The sequence below is a fragment of the Nicotiana tabacum genome, chromosome 17, assembly GCF_000715075.1.
Source record: "Nicotiana tabacum cultivar K326 chromosome 17, ASM71507v2, whole genome shotgun sequence".
Lineage (NCBI taxonomy): Eukaryota > Viridiplantae > Streptophyta > Magnoliopsida > Solanales > Solanaceae > Nicotiana > Nicotiana tabacum.
The window spans coordinates 128849380-128870500 of record NC_134096.1 but is presented as its reverse complement, the minus strand read 5'-3'; the positions used below and the strand labels follow the sequence as shown (position 1 = coordinate 128870500).

At 36.0% G+C, this 21121-nt stretch overlaps 4 protein-coding genes across 7 annotated transcripts; 2 read left to right on the top strand and 2 right to left on the bottom strand.

Annotated features, from left to right (window-relative positions):
• Positions 1-396: 396 nt before the first annotated feature.
• LOC107785821 (bZIP transcription factor 17) lies at positions 397-3282 on the top strand. Its single transcript, XM_016607202.2, has 2 exons — positions 397-2283; positions 2709-3282. The coding sequence occupies exons 1-2, from the start codon at positions 474-476 to the stop codon at positions 3140-3142; spliced, it is 2244 nt and encodes a 747-aa protein (XP_016462688.1). The 5' UTR covers positions 397-473; the 3' UTR covers positions 3143-3282.
• Positions 3283-4010: 728 nt separating this feature from the next.
• LOC107785822 (protection of telomeres protein 1b) lies at positions 4011-10385 on the top strand. Of its 3 annotated transcripts, none has more exons than XM_016607203.2 (10): positions 4011-4322; positions 4880-5016; positions 5923-6112; positions 6678-6742; positions 6890-6978; positions 7775-8056; positions 8358-8434; positions 8515-8573; positions 9394-9546; positions 9968-10385. In XM_016607203.2, the coding sequence occupies exons 1-10, from the start codon at positions 4169-4171 to the stop codon at positions 10181-10183; spliced, it is 1422 nt and encodes a 473-aa protein (XP_016462689.2). In that variant the 5' UTR covers positions 4011-4168; the 3' UTR covers positions 10184-10385. The 3 variants fall into 3 exon arrangements, with proteins under 3 accessions (XP_016462689.2, XP_016462690.2, XP_016462691.2); XM_016607204.2 differs by having other exon boundaries at positions 4014-4301; XM_016607205.2 differs by lacking the exon at positions 9394-9546 and having other exon boundaries at positions 4014-4322.
• Positions 10386-11775: 1390 nt separating this feature from the next.
• LOC107785823 (large ribosomal subunit protein eL32z) lies at positions 11776-13470 on the bottom strand. Of its 2 annotated transcripts, none has more exons than XM_016607206.2 (4): positions 13340-13470; positions 13144-13260; positions 12179-12360; positions 11776-12076 (listed from the first exon to the last, which is right to left on the bottom strand). In XM_016607206.2, exons 2-4 carry the CDS (start codon positions 13231-13233, stop codon positions 11947-11949), a joined length of 402 nt encoding a protein of 133 aa, XP_016462692.1. In that variant the 5' UTR covers positions 13234-13260; positions 13340-13470; the 3' UTR covers positions 11776-11946. The 2 variants fall into 2 exon arrangements, with proteins under 2 accessions (XP_016462692.1, XP_016462693.1); XM_016607207.2 differs by having other exon boundaries at positions 13144-13257; positions 13340-13385.
• Positions 13471-14834: 1364 nt separating this feature from the next.
• On the bottom strand, positions 14835-17940 carry LOC107785824 (F-box protein SKIP19). The gene is made up of 3 exons (XM_016607208.2): positions 17502-17940; positions 15399-16073; positions 14835-15148 (listed from the first exon to the last, which is right to left on the bottom strand). The coding sequence occupies exons 1-2, from the start codon at positions 17879-17881 to the stop codon at positions 15428-15430; spliced, it is 1026 nt and encodes a 341-aa protein (XP_016462694.1). The 5' UTR covers positions 17882-17940; the 3' UTR covers positions 14835-15148; positions 15399-15427.
• Positions 17941-21121: the final 3181 nt, after the last annotated feature.

The window sequence follows — 21121 nt, the reverse complement described above, 5'->3', positions numbered from 1 at the left end:
TTCTGTATTTACTATTTACCTCGTATCTAATCTTAGTATGACTAATTGTCAAACCAGTCAACTACCTAGTCATAAAAAAAAAAGATAACAATTTACTCCCTCTTGTAATTTCATAGTTTGTTTGAAATCTCCGTGCAAACTAATCAAACATTGGAGATGAGAACAAAAGTTCTTTTTAAATTTTTGGTTCGTACCGGTATAGTTCATAATTGTCTTACGTTTGATGTTTTGTTATATTGTATCTAACAAATTTGGAGGAGAAAGTTTGACATATTATATTATCTCAAAAAATAACCAAGAGCGTGAAATTCACATCCTTCATCAATGCGTGAGAAGCGAGGGTAACGTACCGTTCACCTTACGTCAAGTAAGTGTAACAAACTTAAAACCCCATACTTTAGGTCCTAAAACATAAACCCTCTCCTCTCTGCAATCTCACTTTCCAAATACTTATTTGGATCTGTGCCCCGGAAATGGCAAATCCATTGGTGGCCGATCCATATGTGCCGCCGGCGAACAACTTTGCCGGTGCCTCGGATCCACCTCTGGACCAAGGAAACAGCAATAACAGTAGTAACGTCATTTGTGATGAAGCATTCAACAACGAATTCATGTTTGATGACCTCGAATTCGACTTAGATATCATCTTCCCTCCTGATGATGCTGCCATTCTCAACAACTCCAGTTCTCTTGAAACGGGTCAGATTGACCCAAATGGGTTTGGTCAACAGCTGATCCCAAGTTTTAACGATTCTTCTCGGATTTTCAAGTCGTCTCCGGAATTACGTCATGTTTCCGTCGCTGGAGGTACGTCCGAGGCGTGTCATAGCTCCGGAGGTCAAACTTCGAGTGGGTCCCTTGTTTTGACTGCAGCATCGAACCAAATTTCAGATGTCTCTGGATATCTGAATGTGCCGTCGCCCCCCGAATCTAATGGGTCTAATCATGAGGATTCTGGAAATGACAACAATGAGGGTTCCTATGATTCGAACTTCCCTTCACCGGAGTCGCAGGGTTCTGGCAATTGTGGCTCCCATGTCTCTGAAGAAGCTTTCAATTGTCCCAGCAAATCGGTAACTTCTTCTCCCATAAAATGTGTAGTAGTAGAACAGAACATCATTAAATTAGAGGAAATGATGAATACAAAAGATAATAATAAGTGTAGCTCCATATTGAAGAGGAAAAAAGTGAGTGAAGAAGATTCAAACAATGTAAGCAAATACCAAAAATCTAATTATGTGGCTGAATGTAGCAATGTGTTGAATAGTGAAGGAGGGGATGAAAAGAGGAAAGCAAGATTGATGAGGAATAGGGAAAGTGCTCAGCTTTCTAGGCAAAGGAAAAAGCATTATGTTGGGGAGTTAGAGGATAAGGTGAGGACTATGCATTCAACTATTCAAGATTTGAATGCTAAAATATCATACATAATGTCCGAGAATGCAACTTTAAGGTCACAGATGGGACCAGTGCCTTCCCCGATGCCACCACCCCCCCCTGGGATGTACCCGGTGATGTATCCTTGGATGCCTTGTGCTCCGCCTTATATGGTGAAGCCACAAGGATCACAAGTGCCTTTGGTTCCTATTCCTAGGTTGAAACCACAAGCAGCAGCTCCTGCACCCAAGGGTAGTAAGAAAGTAGAGACTAAGAAGACTGAGATGAAAACCAAGAAGGTTGCGAGTGTTAGTTTCCTTGGCTTGTTGTTCTTCATGCTCCTGTTTGGTGGATTGGTTCCTGTGATAAATATGAGATACGGAGGAGTGAGAGAACCTTTTGCAAGTGGAGATCTTTCTGGAAGTGGGCACAATGAAAGGCATCATGGAAGAGTTTTGGCTGTTGATGGGCAAGAGAACAGGAGTATTTATTCAGGAAAACATAATGGGAGGGATTACAGCACTAATTGCGGTCGGAGAGGTCAGGGAGGAGATGGTCAACCAAATTTCAATAGCGGCACAGATGAGTTTATTCGCTCGGGCAATGATAGTGAGCCTCTAATGGCCTCATTGTATGTTCCCAGGAATGATAAACTTGTGAAGATTGATGGAAACTTGATAATTCATTCTGTTTTGGCAAGTGAGAAAGCCATGGCATCTCATAGAAGTGGAGATAAGAAGAGCAGTGGAGAGACGGGTCTTGCGGTTCCTGGAGATTTGGCCCCTGCCATCCCAGGGAGGCATCCCCACCATTACCGCAGTCCTGTTGATGGAAAACGTGCTCTTGGCTCTGGGGATAAAGAGAAAGCAAAGTCAACTGTGCAGCAATGGTTCCTTGAAGGCGTTGCTGGTAAGTGCTGTTAAACCTCATTCCAATTTGCTACTTTTCTATCTTTATTAAATAATTGTATGTTTATTGTACATCATTTGTTTGTCATATATTGTTGATATATTTGTCCTTGGTTCTTTTTTAATTGGAGATCTTTCTCTCTGTACCTTTTTTCTTAACTAAACCAATATCTACAGCGCCAAATCCGACTTTAAGTCGCTGTCTTCTAAATGAATAGTGCTTTCAGAATACACATGGTTTGTACAACATGGATTACGTTCTACTCCTACAATCCATTCTTGGTTGCTGTTTATATGTTGGTGCCTAATGTTTCTAATCTTACTATATCCATGTCTCAATCAAATCTAAATAGGGCATTTTGTCTCTGTTTCGCAGCAGCCTCCCCCTGCCCGCTTACTTAAAGATTTTCTTTCTCATTTGTGCAGGGCCTATGTTGAGTTCAGGCATGTGTACTGAAGTGTTCCAGTTTGATGTGTCCTCATCTCCAGGAGGCATAGTTCCTGTTACCACTGTGAGGAATGTTTCTATGGAGCAGAGGCAGAATGCTACTACACGCACCAACAAGGGGAGAAATAGAAGGATCCTTAATAGTCTTTCTGTTTCTGGAGTAACTCACAACATTTCTGAAGAACACGTTGGAGGAAGTGGAAAGAAAGATGACTTCACTGGAAATAATTCACTGTCTTCAATGGTTGTCTCTGTGTTAGTTGATCCAAGAGAGGCAGGTGATGCTGATGGCATGATGGGACCAAAGTCCATCTCTCGGATTTTTGTTGTTGTATTGATAGATAGTGTGAAGTATGTCACCTACTCTTGTATGCTTCCATTTAAAGGATCTGTTCCTCTAGTGACTACCTGAAGATGGAGAAAGTTATGTTGTAGAAGCATCTTACAGATCCCTGAACAATTTTGTAGATTCAGGTTAAATATAGTCTTTACACACTACAAAAAGTAGTTTTACTGGCAATTATTTAGCATCAACTAACTAATCGCCAGCAATTTATTTCCAAACCTCAAATATTACCAGCAAATGCACAATTGCGACATCAGCCAGGAGAAGATCCCTTTCTGCCGGCAATTATAAGCAATGGGCGGTAGAAGAGCCACATTTTAATTTTTATCTTTCCTCCAAATGAAAACAGAAAACCCAATATTTGGTCCTTGTTCTCTCTTCTCAACTCGCAACATAAAATATGATGAGCAGACGGTTGATCATCTTTTTCCTACTTATAGCATGTTTGACCAAGCTTTTTTTGAGGCAAAAGTGTATTTTTCCTAAAATTAAGGTGTTTGGCCCAGCTTTTGAAAGAAAAAAAATACTTTTGAAGAGAAAAAAAGTAGTTTCTCTCCAAAAAATACTTTTTTGAAAAGAACTTTTGAGAACACACAAAATAGACACTTTTTAAAAGTTTGATCAAACGTTAATTGCTATTAAAAAATACTTTTTAAATGAAATAGTCAAATACAAATTATTTTTTACCGGACGTACTTTTTCTAAAAAGTACTTTTAAAAAAAAACTTCTCAAAATAAATTGATTTTAGAGACTTCCTTTATTACTACTCATAATAAAGCATTATAAGAATTAGAAGTCCTCTGAAATTATATTACTTGTGAAAATGTTGTAAATGCTACTAATATACATGCTTATTGTCCTTTAATATTCAAAACTAAAGCAACATAACAGCTAAGTCCAATATAAAATAAAATAATAACTATAGTGCACATTTTAGAATGTGTGTTTAAATATGTGTGTGTAGAACGCAGTGATCAGAATGAACATTTTGGCGCCCTAAAATTCCTGGCGAAGAGCACTATTACCTCGGTGGGTGTGTTTCCTCAGAAAACGAAAGCAAAGAGGAGAGATTACACAAAGTTTCTTCGAAAATGGGTCGCAGAAGTAGCGGAGATGACTACAAGTTCCTACAAATAGTAGATGCCAGAGCTGCACTCAATCAGAAAGTCAATCTCATCGGCGTTGTTATCGAAACCGGTCTCCCCAAGCAGTCCAAGGGCACTGGTCTTTGTTTCTTCTCAAATAGTACTCGTTTTCCTTCCGTTTTATAATTGAATAATTATTTATTTGACTACAACATTCTCTACACGTATTTAAATATTTCACTTTAGGGTTTATTAAATTTTTTTACTGTACTTTCTGATGCCACGTTTAGTTAAAAAGAAATGAAAGCTCTAATTTTTAAAAAAATATTTGCTTGAAAAAGCTTCACTTGTCACTGAGCTTATAAAACGAAGAGAGAAAATGGAGGTGAAGGAGAATCAAATTCTCATTTTTCAAGTGCTTTCTAAACTGATACACGTGTATGAATACTGTTATAAGAATTTAAATGCACCAATATATACAATAACTACAATGAACCATCAGCTAAAGATATCTGTTTCCTCGCTGCTTATGTGTAGCACCAGCACTTGCACAAAGTGCATTGAGTTGTTGCACATCACGCTGTGTATGCTCTACACATCACCTATTTGGGATATGTAGCGGTAGTTAATATCCTGAAGCTGTTTCTTTTTGCCACAGCATTGTGTGAAACGAACTTTTAGGCTTGATTTTTGGTTTCTTTTGTTTGTATTTTGTAGATTGTTTTTGCACCATTAAGATAATTGATGAGTCCTATCCAAGCCCTGGTATTTCAGTTAATTTTTTCGCTGAGACTATGGACAAGCTTCCTCAAGTGCTGACTGTTGGTGACATAGTTCAGCTTTCTCAAGTTGTGGTAACTAATTTTGCTCTAATATTTGCTTGTAGCCCTCTGGGTATTGGTTCATTTCTTTTATTAGTTTTACATGTAATGGAAATCTTGAACTTAGATACAGAGTAATTAAACCCTGAAATAAATGTTAAAATGAACGAATTTTCTTTTAAAAACTATGCACCACATTATACAAGGCTTAGATCGAAACTTTAATACAACCTTTTCTGATCCCGCTGGAGGGGGAGACCCCATATTATATACAATTGGCATTGTCTAGAACTTCAAAAGGGTATATGCACTCCTTTCCCAACCCAAAAGTTTGGAACGACTTCAAAATGTAACTTGAGCCCTTTCTATCGACCAGCTCATGATATTTTTATTCAATTAAATGATCAACCCAATTTCCAACCGTGGTTGATTGATATTTTGGCATCCGTCAGGATTCAGCTATTCTCCTTTAAACAGAAGCGGCTGAGCAGAGATTGCATCGTTCCTTTTTGTGGTATTTGACTTTTATTCAGTCCTGGGTTAGGAGGAGCTGCCTTTGCAGTTAGTCCATCACTTGATGGATATTTAAGCCACTTGGAAGTTTTTCCTTTATCCTCTTAAGAGGAGAAGAGTTTGTTGCTTCTCAAAGTTGATTGAAGTACATTGATAACTTTGTTTTCAAAGCCCTTCTATCTGCTAAACTTTGTTATATCTGGATTCTGAACTGCTTATGAATCTACTATTATAAATATCTGGCAAAGGCCAAGTGGGAACAAATAAAAGTCAATTTCTCAAGGAAATAGATAAAGTTACTGGATTGGCCAACAAATTGAATGCATGATTTTGTCCTGAATGATGAACTTTATTGTTCTTAAGTATTATTTTCTGGAAATAAAAATATGGTGTCAATCCTTACAAGTGGTATTTGTGGGTGTGCAGATGAAAACTCATGGACCTGAAATTTATGCTTTGTTCAACAAGAAGTTCTCTTCATTTGCAATATTTGACCGAAAAGATAACTCAAATTTCCTTCCTTACCAATGTTCTTTAAAGTATCATGCTAGAGAGCAAGACAAGAAATTTATACTGGGTCTGATGAAGTGGTTGGATGATCACCAGATTGATACAGGTATTCTCATGAGCATTGCCAACTTCAGGGTGATGCTTATAACAGAATTCCGGGCTAAGTACATAATGATTATTTATTTAGCTGATGAAGGTTGCATAAAATAATGTTTCCTATGTTGATAAGTTTGTCTAGGAGTACATATCCATTATGGACGTACAGGTACATATAGTTCAATGAATTTCATGAAGTACCCTTGTCACTTGTTCGACACAGACATATCAAGACAAATAATGGATCCATAAAAGGTGTTCGGTATATGTGTGGCACATTTACCTGTAGTTATCTAGTTGCTACAACCTCTCACATAATCTCAGTTAACATTAACCCTATCCTTCAATATATTGATTACTCTTTGAAACATCAGTTTTGCTTTAAATGATTGATCCAATTGCAGAATCCCTTCCTTCTCTCCCTAGCCTCCATTAAAACTAATGGGAAAAAGAAAAAGAGAACAAACAGATGCCATTTATATTCTGGTAGTGTTTTTTCTTTTTCTTTTTTTATTTTGTTGTTTGAATTTTCGTGTCTCCCTCAGAATATGCTTACACTTTTCGTTTCTTGATAGGTTTGACTGATTTACATTCCTTGAAAGAGATCAGAGAAGGAGAACGTTTCAATTTGATCTGCAAGGTAGTTATGTGTCCTTAACGTAAGTTTTGTCCTTAAATGTATCTAGAATATGTTGGCAAGCACAGTGCGGGTCACATGTTCTTGGATATTGACACTACATTCAAATTCACTAACACTTCCATTGCAAATTACGTTGGCATATGCAAGATTCTTCATATATGTGAAGTTGAAAAAGATAAGTGGATGCTTCTCGTGTGGGATGGAACGGATACTCCACCAGTCACTATCAAAACAAAGTGAGATTTTCTACTTTTCAATCAGGCTTTGTGCTAGGAGTAAGCTTGTGATGTTAGTAGAAATTTTTTAATTAGTTCACACTTGATATGAGATACTTGTGCAAGAGTGATTGATGGATTCCCTGGATATCTGAATTAGTTATATGACCACTTTGTGCTTGCAATAGGTTATATTAGGGTCTTTGTTGGAAAGAGATTTCCTTTATCTACTGTCACCATTGAACAGAAATTTGTTTTAGGTGGAAACTATTTCTTTTTAATACGCTATTACATATTTAGTAATAAAACACTAGGAGATATCTGTACTAATTTAATGCTGTTCACTCTCAAAGCAATAGTAGAGTTATTGAAACAAGTTAGGAATTGGGCTTAAGAACATAATCGATAGGCCCAACTCTGAAACGCTTAATAATATCTCAAGCTTAACTTTTAATTTTTACCAATTTAATTCAATGCCACCCAAAAGACTGAGTTGATGCAAACTAACTAATAGCCACACCTGGTTACTTCCTGATCTTAATGAGTATCACCAAAGTACCTGGATAACTGAAATTTAGATAACTTAAAAGGTCAAAGAAAATACAATGGGAACTAAAGCCTCAAATCACCCTTAAATATCTGGCCTTCTTCCAGTACTTTACTGGCCTTAAATATAACCTTTGTTAAACTAAGTACATTCAGAGAGGTTCACTGAATATCTGCGGACTGCTTCTTTCCAAGAAAGCTTTTGCATACATTATGGATGATTTGGTACCTGTTCCTGATATGCTGTGGCCTATTGTTTCATGAATTACAGGCTAGAAGAAGAATTGGAAAACCCACTTCCATTGCAGTCAGTGAACTCACCTTTGCCAAGAGATATTCTGTGTACCTTGCCGCCTCTTGGAACTGTCTTGAGGGTAACCATTGATCGTTGCAACGAGAAACTAGGCGTTAACTTTCTCAAGAGCAATCGATGGGTGAAACTCATTAACATTAGATGTGAACTTCATACAGCATTGTGGCATGCTGTTCTAATGCCCTTTACTAAGCTTTGCTACTTATCCGATGAAGATGACATCGTTTTACAGCGGATGAGGTCTTTCTTCTTCCAGTTTTAATATATATGGTAGAATGTTAGGTGTGGAACTCCTTATTTGAAAAAAAGAAAATAAATAAATAATGTTAGGCGTGAAACTCAATTGCATGATAAACATGTTCAACATCGATATTTGACAAGCATGTCATAGCCCATGAATTCATAACATGGGGGCTCATGCCGCAACATTTATCATTTCCATATCTACTCTGGCAGCAAGGTGTTTCGTAACAATCTTGTCCCGCCGGTATAATACCATGCACCTCTGAATTTACCTCAATTGTTTGCAATTACATGATAGGGATCATGATGAGCGCCGTAAATCTAAATGGGGATGGATGCCTTTGTCATGCTTTCCTTGGCCATCTGACATAACAGGTTTGGCTTGTATGCTCAAGCAATGTTTCTGATGTTTTAATTACACATACTAACGTTTCTTTTATTTCCTAAATTCGCAGAGACCGACTACCCCGATGTACCTTTTGTCTCCTTGATGAGAGTTCTGGTGAATCCAAAGGTATCTTGACCACTTTACAAGGTCATCCTTTCCTTGTGCCGTGTTAGTATTCCAATTATCGAAGATGTATTAACACTATCTTTACTATTTACTTCGTGGATGTTGCAAGAAACCTTACATCTTCTTGATTTTTTATGCACAGAGGCATTGAAACACATTATTTGCTTTCAACAGATTTTGGCTATACTGGAATAGTGTATTTAGAGTAGTGACATCCATGAACCATTTGTTTCTTCGATTTGCAAGCGACCTTACCTCTTCACCCTCAAACATTTCACATTTTGTTTGTTCTATAATTAATGCTGAAAGGGCTGAAAATCCTATTGATCAAGAAAACGGCAATGTGTAATAGTTTTTGAGCTCTTTTAAAACACCAGAAAAATTCTGTGTTATCAACTGGGTGAATCTTCTAGTTACTAAGCAGCATTTAAGGACTTGAGAAAGTTTGAGCAGTTAGCTTTATGTTCTTCCTCCCTGATTCCATTGATTCAGATGGCTTCTCCCTGTGAAATTGGTTATTATGGATTATCTTTTCTTAGGTCTTTAAATGAGGATAATATAAATTTCATTTCTCCTGCTGGTTATACTACTCGCAGTAGGGATAGTGATAAAGGAGCGTATGGGGGATAAAATTGGTGAGGACAATTGGTGCTTAATGTAGTGCAAGTTCCTTTTTTCAGTTTCATTGCTCGTCTCCATGAGCATAGAAAGTTCTTAGAAGCTATACAGTTAGGATAAATCTAGTAAGATTCTTTTCTGTATTACATATATGGCTTGGCACTTTTTATCACTCTTACATCATTGAGCTTACTGCTTGAAGGTCGTAGGTAAATTTCACTGTGTAGTTCGAGTGGTAGCGGCATTTCCTTGGATAGTTGAAGATTTCCGTTCCCCTTCTGGGGTTTATAGGATCAGGTTGACCGTAGAGGATCCAACTGCCAGAATCCATGCATATCTGTATGCAGAGGATGCGGTAATAATTGTTTTTGCACTTACGATCTCTTTAAATAGCAGCACATTGGGGACTATGTTTGATGGACTTGGATATCAGTATTTTATTATGATTTATGTATTTGGAAAGTATATATAACGTACCTAAACTCATAACTAAACTGTTTGACTTTGTTATCTTGAAGCAAAATGAACATTCCGTGTGTCATAGTTGTTGATTTTGTACAAACTGAAAACTTTTTGCGTCCCAAAATATGCCTTCCCCCCCACCCCCGGGTTGATTGGGGAAATAATGAGATGGAGGCCCTTGAAGATTATAAATGTGAAGCCTCAATATGCTATATCAAGATGACTGCAGAAATGTGCTAATCTGACTGATTTGCATGTTTTCATTGTTTGAGCTACTAACTTGTCAATTGACGTGATGCTACTTCACTTTCCAGGAACAGTTTTTTGATGGCTACCCCTCTGTTTATGCATTAACAAAGAAGAGGAATTTGTTGCTTGGAACTTCTGAAGGCGATGATGGTAGTGAAATGAATGATTATTCCAGAAATCCACCCTGGATCAGATGTTGCCTAAAATCTTATCATATCGATGACAATGATGTCTGGGGTAGTAGGAACTTTCGAATTTTTGCTACCACACTAAAAGTATAAAGAGATTGTCCGTCGTATATACCTCCAGTGATTGCGTAAAATGAACATATGTATTTTGGCACTTCGGCAAATACTGATGGCAGTTGCTAGCAAGTAGGTTTGAATGACTTAACCTTATTTGGATTTTGTTTTTGCGAATGTACTCGTGCTAGTTGCCAGCATAAACTATTATAGTTTTGCTTAAGCTTAGAGATCCTTGTCATATCTTGACTTTTTTTTTAATTATTATTATTATTTCCTTTTGGTGTAGCACAACTATCTTATAATAGGCCTACTGGAGCCATCCATGCGTGAATTGAAGGATATATCACCTATACCCTTGAGCCTCGTATTTTGCTGAATTAAATTATCTTTATATTAAATAACATGTTAGGTTATCACAATAGAAAGTCACTTGTAAGAAAATGGCCCTCATATATCTCTAAATCGTCGAACTTAAATCAATTATTAGTCAACTCATTTGAGTAATCAAAATCAGTTATATGATACAAACCAGACAAGCAAGTACCGAAGACATTAGAAATTTGTACGAAAGAATGTAAAGACAGATTTTCCTTTGACCGAAATGTATACTAAATAAATATATATAAGATTGACAACCAAAATAATGAATTCCAGTGTCTTACTTATACGACACATGCAACATCTACCATCTTGGGCTACATTTTAGCTTCTTGGCAGCTTTAAATTTCAGCCTGAAGGAAAGAGCTCCGGAGGCAACGCAAAAGGCATGCATTGGAACCGCCGTGCTGAATAGCTAACATAGTTATGCTAGTTATACTGTCCGAAGAGTTTTAGAATGGGAGAAGTACACAAATAGCCATTCTTAAGACCATTTAGGGATTCGCCGGTACTTATTTTGTCTTAAAATTTTGAACTAAAAATCTTAATTTCAGGACAAAACTGAAATTCATGATACATTGGCTAATTCCTAAATATCAGTCCTCTAGAATGGCTACCTAATGTCATTTCTACCAAATCATTTGATATGGTCTTATTAACCGCAAAGGAAGCAAAGGAAACAAACCCACACGCCTAAGTCCAGAGTACAGATGGAGCCATATATCTACTCAAAGAATACAAATACATAGTAAAAAGGACTACAATAAGCCGCCTCCTAGCTGCTTGCGTGAGATATAAATGAAATTCTATCATGAAACATAGATCTTTACATCGTCCAAAATTCCATCCGAATTAACTGGATTGGTAATATTTGATGCAGATGTGAAAAAGCTTGGCAGCGAATAATAAGTCCTTTTGAAGATATGTTACCGATTTGCAGTTAAAAAAGACAGATCAACAGGTTCTGTATAGAGCATCGCAGGTATGAACTTAATCATATAAGCTCTTAATATCAGAAAGATGTCATAATCAGTAAATAACTAAATTATTACTGAAAAGTGAAGTAGCATCACATCAAAACAAAGCTTCGACAAAGTTGTAGCTCAAGTCACTGATGTTTAATGTCACATGATGCATCTTGAGCAATCTTTTGATCTATAGATCGTAATAAAGAAATCAAGATCAGCATACAATCTAGCCATTTAATGTAAAACATGCAGATCAGCATATATTAACGAACATAAAGCCACTTACCCAAAACACCGGTAAAAAAGGTGTACTAAAATCTGAAAATTTAAGCATCTGATAGCAATAGGATAAATCAAAATCCGCATCGGGAAAAATAGAATGTTAATCAAACAAACACAAGGAACAAGTGCAGACACTAACAATATAGAGATATCATTTAAAAGCCAAAATGCTCATTCATCCTCCTGGCTGCGCAACCTAGCAAGCTTGTTTGTTATGACAACATCAAGCTGGGCAGCTCGCTCAACAATCTCTTTCCTCTTCCTCGTGGAAACATTGTGTGCAATCTCTGCACAGTAAGTTCTGGGAAGGAAAAGAGCAATAAGTTGGTTGACAAGACACGATAAATCAAACCTGTAGGTATAGTAAGAAACAGGAGATGAGTGAGTGAGTTTATCATGCTACCTGTTATGCATCATTAAGACCTCAAGCTCACTTGCATTATGCACAACAAACTTCTTGAAACCATTGGGAAGATAGTGGCGGGTCTTCTTGTCAGACCCGTACCCAATGTTGGGCATCAAGACACATCCCTTGAACTTTCTCCTCACTCTAGAATCGATACCTTTGGGTCTGCGCCAGCTTTCCTGTTATAAAGGATTGAACACTCAGTTTCAATTCACAAGATTTCCTAGCAAGCCATAATAGCTAACCATAGAGAAATCAATTACACCCCAGAATGTGGTCTGAAGCAACAGTTCAAATCCATCCTGGCTTATCAGTTCAATTTATTAAGCCCTGTACAGATAACTGCTAAAGGGAAGCTACATTTGAAAACGCTAATTACATGCTTCTAAGTGTCTTTACCAAGCTGGTAACTAAATTTCAAACCAACTGACCAACATGATTCCATACATAACAACCAAATGGCATGCATATAAATTACTTAAATCTTTCAATCTTATTAGCAGCAACACTATTACTCAGAAAAACAGCCAAACAACCAAATGCAGGGAGAAGGTCATCAAATATCGCACTAAAATTAATGTCAACAGGGTTGAAATCCCAACATTATCACAAGACCTTTCTAAATAAAATGTCAAAATACATTGTAACTCTAGATATTAGATACAATATCATCTCAAAGGAAATGCCATACTCATACATTGTTTGACAACTTAGGTAGTATGAATTACTTTGAGTTATCAACTATATCTGTAAAATCCGAAAAACTCAGCAAAAATCGAACCAAATGGACAAAAGCTAAACCAATAAAACTTAATTCTGACTCAAATTTTCTTCCCCTATTTGCCTTTCAAGGGTCAATTAGATCTCCTTTATTTTACAAAAGAAAAAAAATGCAACAACAAAACAAAGTTAATTTGGGAAGCTGAAAGGGCTAATAATAATAACAGAAGGTTGTGTTATACCTTGACAGTGATTCTACGGTCACTCTGGGGTCTAATAAACCTCTTAACCCTCTTCTTCACGACCTTCTTGGTAAGTAGAGGCACCGCCATTGTTGTTCACTTCTTCTCCCTTACCTTCTGCAACAGAGGTACATAGCGTACGTTAGATGCAAAACTGAAAGGAAGGAAATAAAAATGGTAGAGAGAAGAGACTCACTGGAACTAGGGTTTCTGCAAAAGCGGCCCGCACCAAAGAGTTTATTATGGAGTAGTACACTTTATATATCTAGGGGTTGGGGCAATAGCTAGGGTTTCGGAGGTGAAAGTCAAAAATAGCCTTTTATACTGTAGTGCTGCACATAATTAAAATAAAATACTATACTACTATTGAGAAGATTAAAAATAAAATAAAATAATCTCGAACTTAATAAAGTAATCATATATACAAGTTACTCTTAAAATAGAGAAGTGAAAAAATAATTTAGGGGACATTAAAATACTATAAATTCTCAAGGTGATGTTGGCTTGAAGATAGAAATTAATTTTTAATTTCAATAATAGTAATACGCAAATAACCGCATGTAATGCTCCCGCTTATTTGAAGTGCTAGTCGTTTGTCCATGTGAATTACTATGTGTTATGCTAAATCGACATTATTTTTCAATCTTTTACACTATAATTAAGGGTCCATAAATGCGAAGTTATTATGCTATGACATTATTTTCCGTAAAATTATGAAGTGAAAGTATCAAAATAAGTCTCACTTAGCAGGCGACAGCCACATGGTCCAAAGTTAGTAATTTGTTGAAACTACTAAGAGTCCATTAGTAAGCAGATTAAAAATGAGCAAGTTTGTACTAATAGAAGGCTAAAAGTAATTAATTGAATATTATGAGAACTCAAATTAATATTATCAGTGACTTCATATCAAAGTAAAAATTCTCATATATTGTCACTTTTATGACACGCATTGACTAAAGAAAACAAGGGATATCCTCCCTATTAAGATCATTCTCATTCTATCTATCATAAAGCTTTTGAATGAGGACATGTACCATTTTCACTATATTTAAAAATCTTACGACCAGGATTAAGTGCTTTAAAAGTTTATTTCTCATTCTAAGTCTATCAGAAAGCTTTTGAATGAGGACATATACCCTTTTCACTATATTTAAAAATCTTACGACCAGGATTAAGTGCTTTAAAAGTAAGGGCTTTAAATGTCTCTATCACTAGTGAGTATAAGCAAGGCCACGAGCCCTCGCAACTTCTGATGCCTCGACTATGGCCAATCACAAAGGATTCTTGGTAACTCAAATGAATCTATTTGGAAAAAAACAATATGGTCCAAAAGAAAGAATCTTTGACGATTGATATAAAATGGTCAATGTATTACAGATATTGAGAGTGCGGATGATAAAGGAAAGCATAATTTGTTGATAATCACCAATCGATTATGTGGAGCTTGAAGAGATCTAAGAGTAAGGTGAAGAGAGACGAACTACAAGTAGATCGTGTTAATTAGACGAACAAAGTGAAAACAAATGACTGAAATTATGAGGTTAGAGGCACCATGACAATTCCCTTCAGTTGAGTCCTCACTTTGGCTTGGTGGAGGCACTTTTGATATTTTTGCTCGACTGGTATGCCTCCCACTCTTTTGTTGAACTTATAGTTTGTAGATTATGTATGTATGTGCGTGGCTTTTATAATTTGAAGTGGCTTTTATATACATTCAAACAAAAGACTAAGAAATTTACCAAATTCGACTTATGTGAAGGGGTTATGAACCAAACAAAAAAGGAGAGAACACAGTAGTTATCTGGTAGTTCTAAGCAGCCAAGTGCTAAGGTTAGTGGATTAAGGCCTGCCTTAATAACTACAATTACAATCTGCTGCCAACAATGTGCAAACCCGGACACTTCAACTGCTATGAGAGCAGCAAAATATGACACGAATGGCAATTCGAACAGCAACCTAGAATTTGCTGAACAATTGAATCGCAGTTTACCCAGCAAACAAGAACCTGCAAAACAACAGTGGAACCATTGATTTTCTAGCAAATAGCTAATTCTGTCGTTCCTCCCAAAGATTTCCACTAGACCAGGTGGATCTGAGCATGCCCTCTTGCTGAGCTGCACCACCAGGAGCCTGAGACATTGTTTTTAGCTGAGGCTTACCCCTCTCGCCCACCTTTCCCGGGGGCCGAGAAGGAAAGAAGGGCAAAACAATGCTAGTAATAAAAAAAAAAGCATTCGATAGAACTATGTTCTTACCATTAACAAATTTCAGGTAGCAAACGATCTCAGTAAAAGAAACCATCCTCATCAAGATACTCGCCGCTAAATGGGTTAGTGAAGTCGTCGTAATCAAAGTCATCATACTCATAATCAAACAAATAGTCTGAGAGGCCAGCAGCTTCAGACAACCCAGATGGGTATTCATCATTGGAAGAACTATAATCACAAATCTGAGCTCTAAACTCATAACCAGAAGTGGAATCACGAGGGCACTTCAGATCCTTAATCTGTTGGCGACATCTCTTTCCTAAATCCCCTTCAAGATCAATACTATAACAGTGGCGCAAGTCAAGTGATTCAAGCCGCAGGCAGCCATCAAGAATGGCACACAGGCCTTCATTTGTCAAGTTATTCCCAAAAAGTGCAAGGCGTCGCAACTCAGGCATATTTCCTGCAATAGCCAGAGCTTCATCATTGACATTAAAATGTAAACTTCTAAATCCTCTGAATCCACTAAATCCAATGTTGTTCAATGTAAATGACTTGAGCTGCGAGCAAGAACGACCAATAGCGTCTATATCAGCTTTACTAATAACAGCTAAGTAAATGTGCAACTCCTCCAACAACGGGAAGTTCTTGGCAACTGCAGCCAAACCTCCATCTGAAATTTCATCACAGCTGACAAGTCTTAGATGCCTTAGCTGACTTGATCTGTTCAGAAGCGCACAAGATTAGATCAAAAGACATGAACTTCGTATACACATAGTACAACTTATGTAATTATGTTAGATTTTTACCAGGTCAACTAATCTAGACAACATTTGCTTACATTGAATTTTCCATGTAAATTAAACATAATATATCCCTAATGCATATTCAATGGTATCTGAAATTTCATCCATGAACTTAGCACACACATAGTACATCTTATGTTAAATTTTTGCTAGGTCAACTGATCTAGACAATATTTGCTAGGTCAACTGATCTAGACAATATTTGCTTACTCATTGAATTTTCCATGGAAATTACACATAACATATCCCCTAACATGCAGTTTTTCCCACCCTTGCTTTATTTATTTTTGATAAAAAGATATATCTGGTGTCTCATGGTGCCAGAAGCGATGTCAAATAAAATAGATGACTCAGCATGGTAATGCCCAAAAGGAAGGCGAAAGATACATTTTAACCAAAGCTTGACCATTTAGCAGTACATAAGTCATATTATGTCACAACAGAGTTACAGAAGATTATAAACATGTTAGAAGAACTAATGTGTCTGGTTCCTCATGGTGCTGCAGCGACCGAGGGTGCTCTTCATATGCACAAAATTTAGCACAATATCCACAAAAGCTGAAAAGACAATCTTATCTCAACTAAATATACGTATTTCAGCAAGTCAAAAAGCCAATTGTGCAACAAATTAAAAAAAAGAGTTGTTTCTAACATTGAGCACTTTATACTCAAAAGCAGAGACATAAGCAACATTTGAACCAACTTCTATCACATCTTAAAGTCAAATTATTCACCAACTCCAAACAGAAGCACGTAACAAAATTTGGCATGAAAAAGATATAAAAGGGTAGCCTGGTGCACGAAGCATCCCGCATTAATGCAGGTCCGGGGAAGGGCCACACCCCAAGGGGTAATGATGTAGGCAGCCTACCCTGATGCAGCATCAGTGGCTGCTCTAACCTGTTACCTATAGTTCACACATAGACAACTTTACCGTAGCTCCAAGGCATGAAAAAGATATACCCCACATAAATCAAATTTCGATGAGTGATTTGTACCTCAAAACAAAAAATTGAAAGGCAGATCCTTTTGAAGTCTCAACATCTTCCACCAATAAGCATGTTATTGCAGCAACATTCTCGTGAAGTTGAAAAACTTACTTAATATGGTTTATATGACAACAATAGATAATAGGGTGAGTTGAGGTCAAGTTGATTAATAGGTTTATGAGAGAATATTGTCCTGTTTCAAAACAAAATTTATAATTCATTTAAAACACATTACAACCATGTCTCTACCAACTCCTACACATTTCAATACTCCTACAATATGCCAAAATGCTTGCAAAAGATATTAAATAAATTTTAAATACTGGAAAGAGTAAATTTTCAGTTCCAATTCATACCTCTCCGCTATATATTTGAGCAAATAGTCATTGCCAAAATGCTCGATGTTAATTTTGTGCAACTGACCCTGGCTGCGATTCACAGCGACGCGACACAACTCGTCCAAGACATCATCACCTATGTCCACATCAATGTCGCTTCCCATGTCAATGTCCCGCCACATGATAGGGTCATGGCACACCTTCCACCACGTACTACAAACTCTCTGTGCATTTTGCAATATCTCTATTGCTCCCAACCGGTGAAGGATGTCGGCCGTGATTTCTCGAGGGAGTTCCACCCACGGCGGCGATGGCGGTGGTGGTGGTTTGGAGGAAGAGGTTGACCCTTTCTGATTTTTCTGCTTGATTCTCCATACCAACCGTTTTGGCTTCGGCATCTCTCTGTGTTTAGGGTTTTGTCGTCTGTGTTTTCTCTTGGTAATTTGAACAGTAGGAATTTTAATACTCAAATAGACGGGTCAATGAGCATTGAAAAAGCCCGTTGACACTCACGTGGTTTGATGAAGGGAAAGGATAATAATTTCGAATAAAATTTGCTATATTTATTATTTATTTTATATTTATTGAATTTTTTTCTTTTAAGTAATTTCAAAGTTATTGGTATCACAATTGGTGAATATGTTTGCATTTTGTGAAATAATTAGTGAACGACTCAATCTATATTTGAATTAATTCATACACTAATTTAATTCACCATTTAGGTTATTAAGAGAGATTCAAAAAGAGCATTTGAAATAAATAAAAATGTTTGAAATAAATTACGTAAATCTCATTTTATAACTATTAATTAGGATTCTATCTTGTCGTTCGAATTTGAATACGTATTCGAATCCAAATCCCGGGGGATAGACACTTTGATCTCACTCGAAGAAACATAATTTTGTTATAAATAGGATTATAGAATGTCAATATTTGAGAGAGATCTCAGGGTTTGTTACTCAGTGGTTAAGTCATTTTTTCCCTATAAATAGAGATATTGTATTCCATTATAATTCATCTCAAATCAATAAGAATTCTCTCTCTCTACTTTTTTCTAATATACTCTTCTTCTTCTTTTATTATTTATAATACGTTATCAGCACGAGACTCTAACCAATTGAGTAGAGGCATCTACTTTGGTCACCAAGCTTTGGGATACATGCATGGTGCTCAACTTTGTACATATTATTGAGCGTATTGATTTTCAATTGTTCCATGAACTTCATTTAGGAACAAATTCTTGATTTAAGGTAAGTATTTTACCTTATATTTTTCTTTTAAATTCTTGAAATTCTATAATTTGATTTTAAATACAAGCAAAGACAATAAATCTTGATTGTAACTCTAATAGTGTTTGTGAGAAATTATATATAACCACCCAAAGTAGTAAAATCTTTATGTATTGCCATAATCAAATTCATGTATGATTATGAGCATAAGAAGTGAAAACCCGTCCCATTGAATTGTTGCATTCTCGTTCCTTTAAGAGAATGTGGTAGTAATATGTAATAAGTCTCAAAGAAGACAAAATTATTATCGTAAAGATATCAATGGATACGGACGTGGCAATAGACTAAATTATAATCGTCATCACTGAAGTAATGAGAATAATAAGAATTCTCAAAATAATCCTTCACTTTGTGAAATTAATATTTGTCACCGATTTAACATGAGATTTTGTAAAGCACATATAGATGATTATGGTCCATTCATGATATGAATGTGACAACATGTGATTTATGAATATATATTCATTCTTGGAAGAATATAAACGTGTCAGTGGTAGAGAATATGCTACACTCACCTCTAGAAGGGGGTTTGAGATGAAATAAGAAAATAATGTCATTAATATGGTATGAATGGTAATTGAACACGTACCTATTGTACGCCAAAATATTTTGGCAATGTGATTATTAAAGGACAGCAGTAATGCAACAAACATATATTGTATTTAATTTTGACCATGACCAGAATGGTATAACTTTCTCTTTAAAAGAGATATTCATCATATAGATGTTGATGAATATATAATAGTACAAAATTAATTGAGATCTCTGGAAGAGCCAATTATTACTATTTTTCAGGACTAAAATTGATTATCAATAAGACATTGTGTTGTAGTAAGTCTCAAAGAAACTTACTAAGTTTTTAAAGTATTCGCGAAAGCGATTGGTTATATTGAGACTATAAATAACGAGAAGATTTAATATCTTTATATTACTACAACTGTAATAGGGTAATATGTATATAAAAATTTACCCTCTTTGTTGCATGATTTGTACTACATAAATAAAAAATATGGTAAAATTATATGACACAGTAAAATGGATGCTTATTGATATAAAAACTCATGTCATAGTAAACTGGAGTTTAATTAACAATTGCACATGTCATGATGTAATTCTGAAATTTACTAATACAGATAACTTTATCAGGCATGGCCTATTGAGCAATCTTGATTTAAGTATTATGTGCAAAATAAACGAGAATTCACATGGGAAAGTGTTGAAGAAGATTCTTTATGAATTCTCTTGTGTTGCTTGTTCTCGCGATTATTATACCAACTAAAATTGGGATTGAATCTCTTGAATTATGAAATTTATCAAAGATGAATATGGGCTAATTCATCTGCCATGTAAACCTTATAAAGATGCAGTTATGAGATGGTTACATGTGCGTTTATTATTAACCCGCAACTTGGTGTTTGTGAGGTAAGTTGCTCAATAATTTAATTTAGAGCATAATTTCATATTTTATATTCAAGACAGTTCATCTTGATAAGTTTACATTACCGTTGGTTTAGCAAAATAATTTATTGAGTGTCTCCACTCAATAGCTAAACTATTATTTATGAGAACAAAGTTATCTATATCAGTTTGATATTCGTTATATGCGAAAGTACATTACATTCTCCCCTCATAAGTGGTTCAGGGTTAGGAACCAAATAATTTCATCTTATTATTATTGATGTGCAGTGTATATTTTGATTAACACCATAACGTACAAAAATGAATTTTCAAAGTTGAGAAAGCAGTTAGTTTTTCTAACATGAGGGTGTCACGACCCAAAATTCAACTAGCCGTGATGGCACCTAACCCAACCCGTTAGGTAAGCCAATTTACAAATATCTGATTCAAATAATATTTAACTGACTCTATTAAACTCCCCAAGGACTGGTAGTACAAATCATGAGCTTCTAAGATTAGAATTTACAAAACTAGTATGAAATAAATACATCATATGTTCGAAATGTACATAAACAAATTCTTATAAATCTAAGGCTACCATGAACAACGGACAGTTATGACCGGAACACATATACATCTTCAAATGCAGCTCCCGTCAATCACAACAACATCAACATCCAATATCTGCACGCAAGGTGCAGAAGTATAGTATGAGTACAACCGACCACATGTACTTAATAAGTAATATACTTAACATTAGGTTGAAAGACTGGAACACAAGTTGGGGACCAACACCAATAGCCAACAATATTTCATAACAATATAATTTAAAGTAGCACAAGTAATAATTCAATAATAATATGCTCAACTTAGTAATGATTTCTGAAATTAGCTCTGCCTTTCAAGTGTATTGGTGAAAACTCAAGTCTTTTACCGAAGTTGCCAAAAATA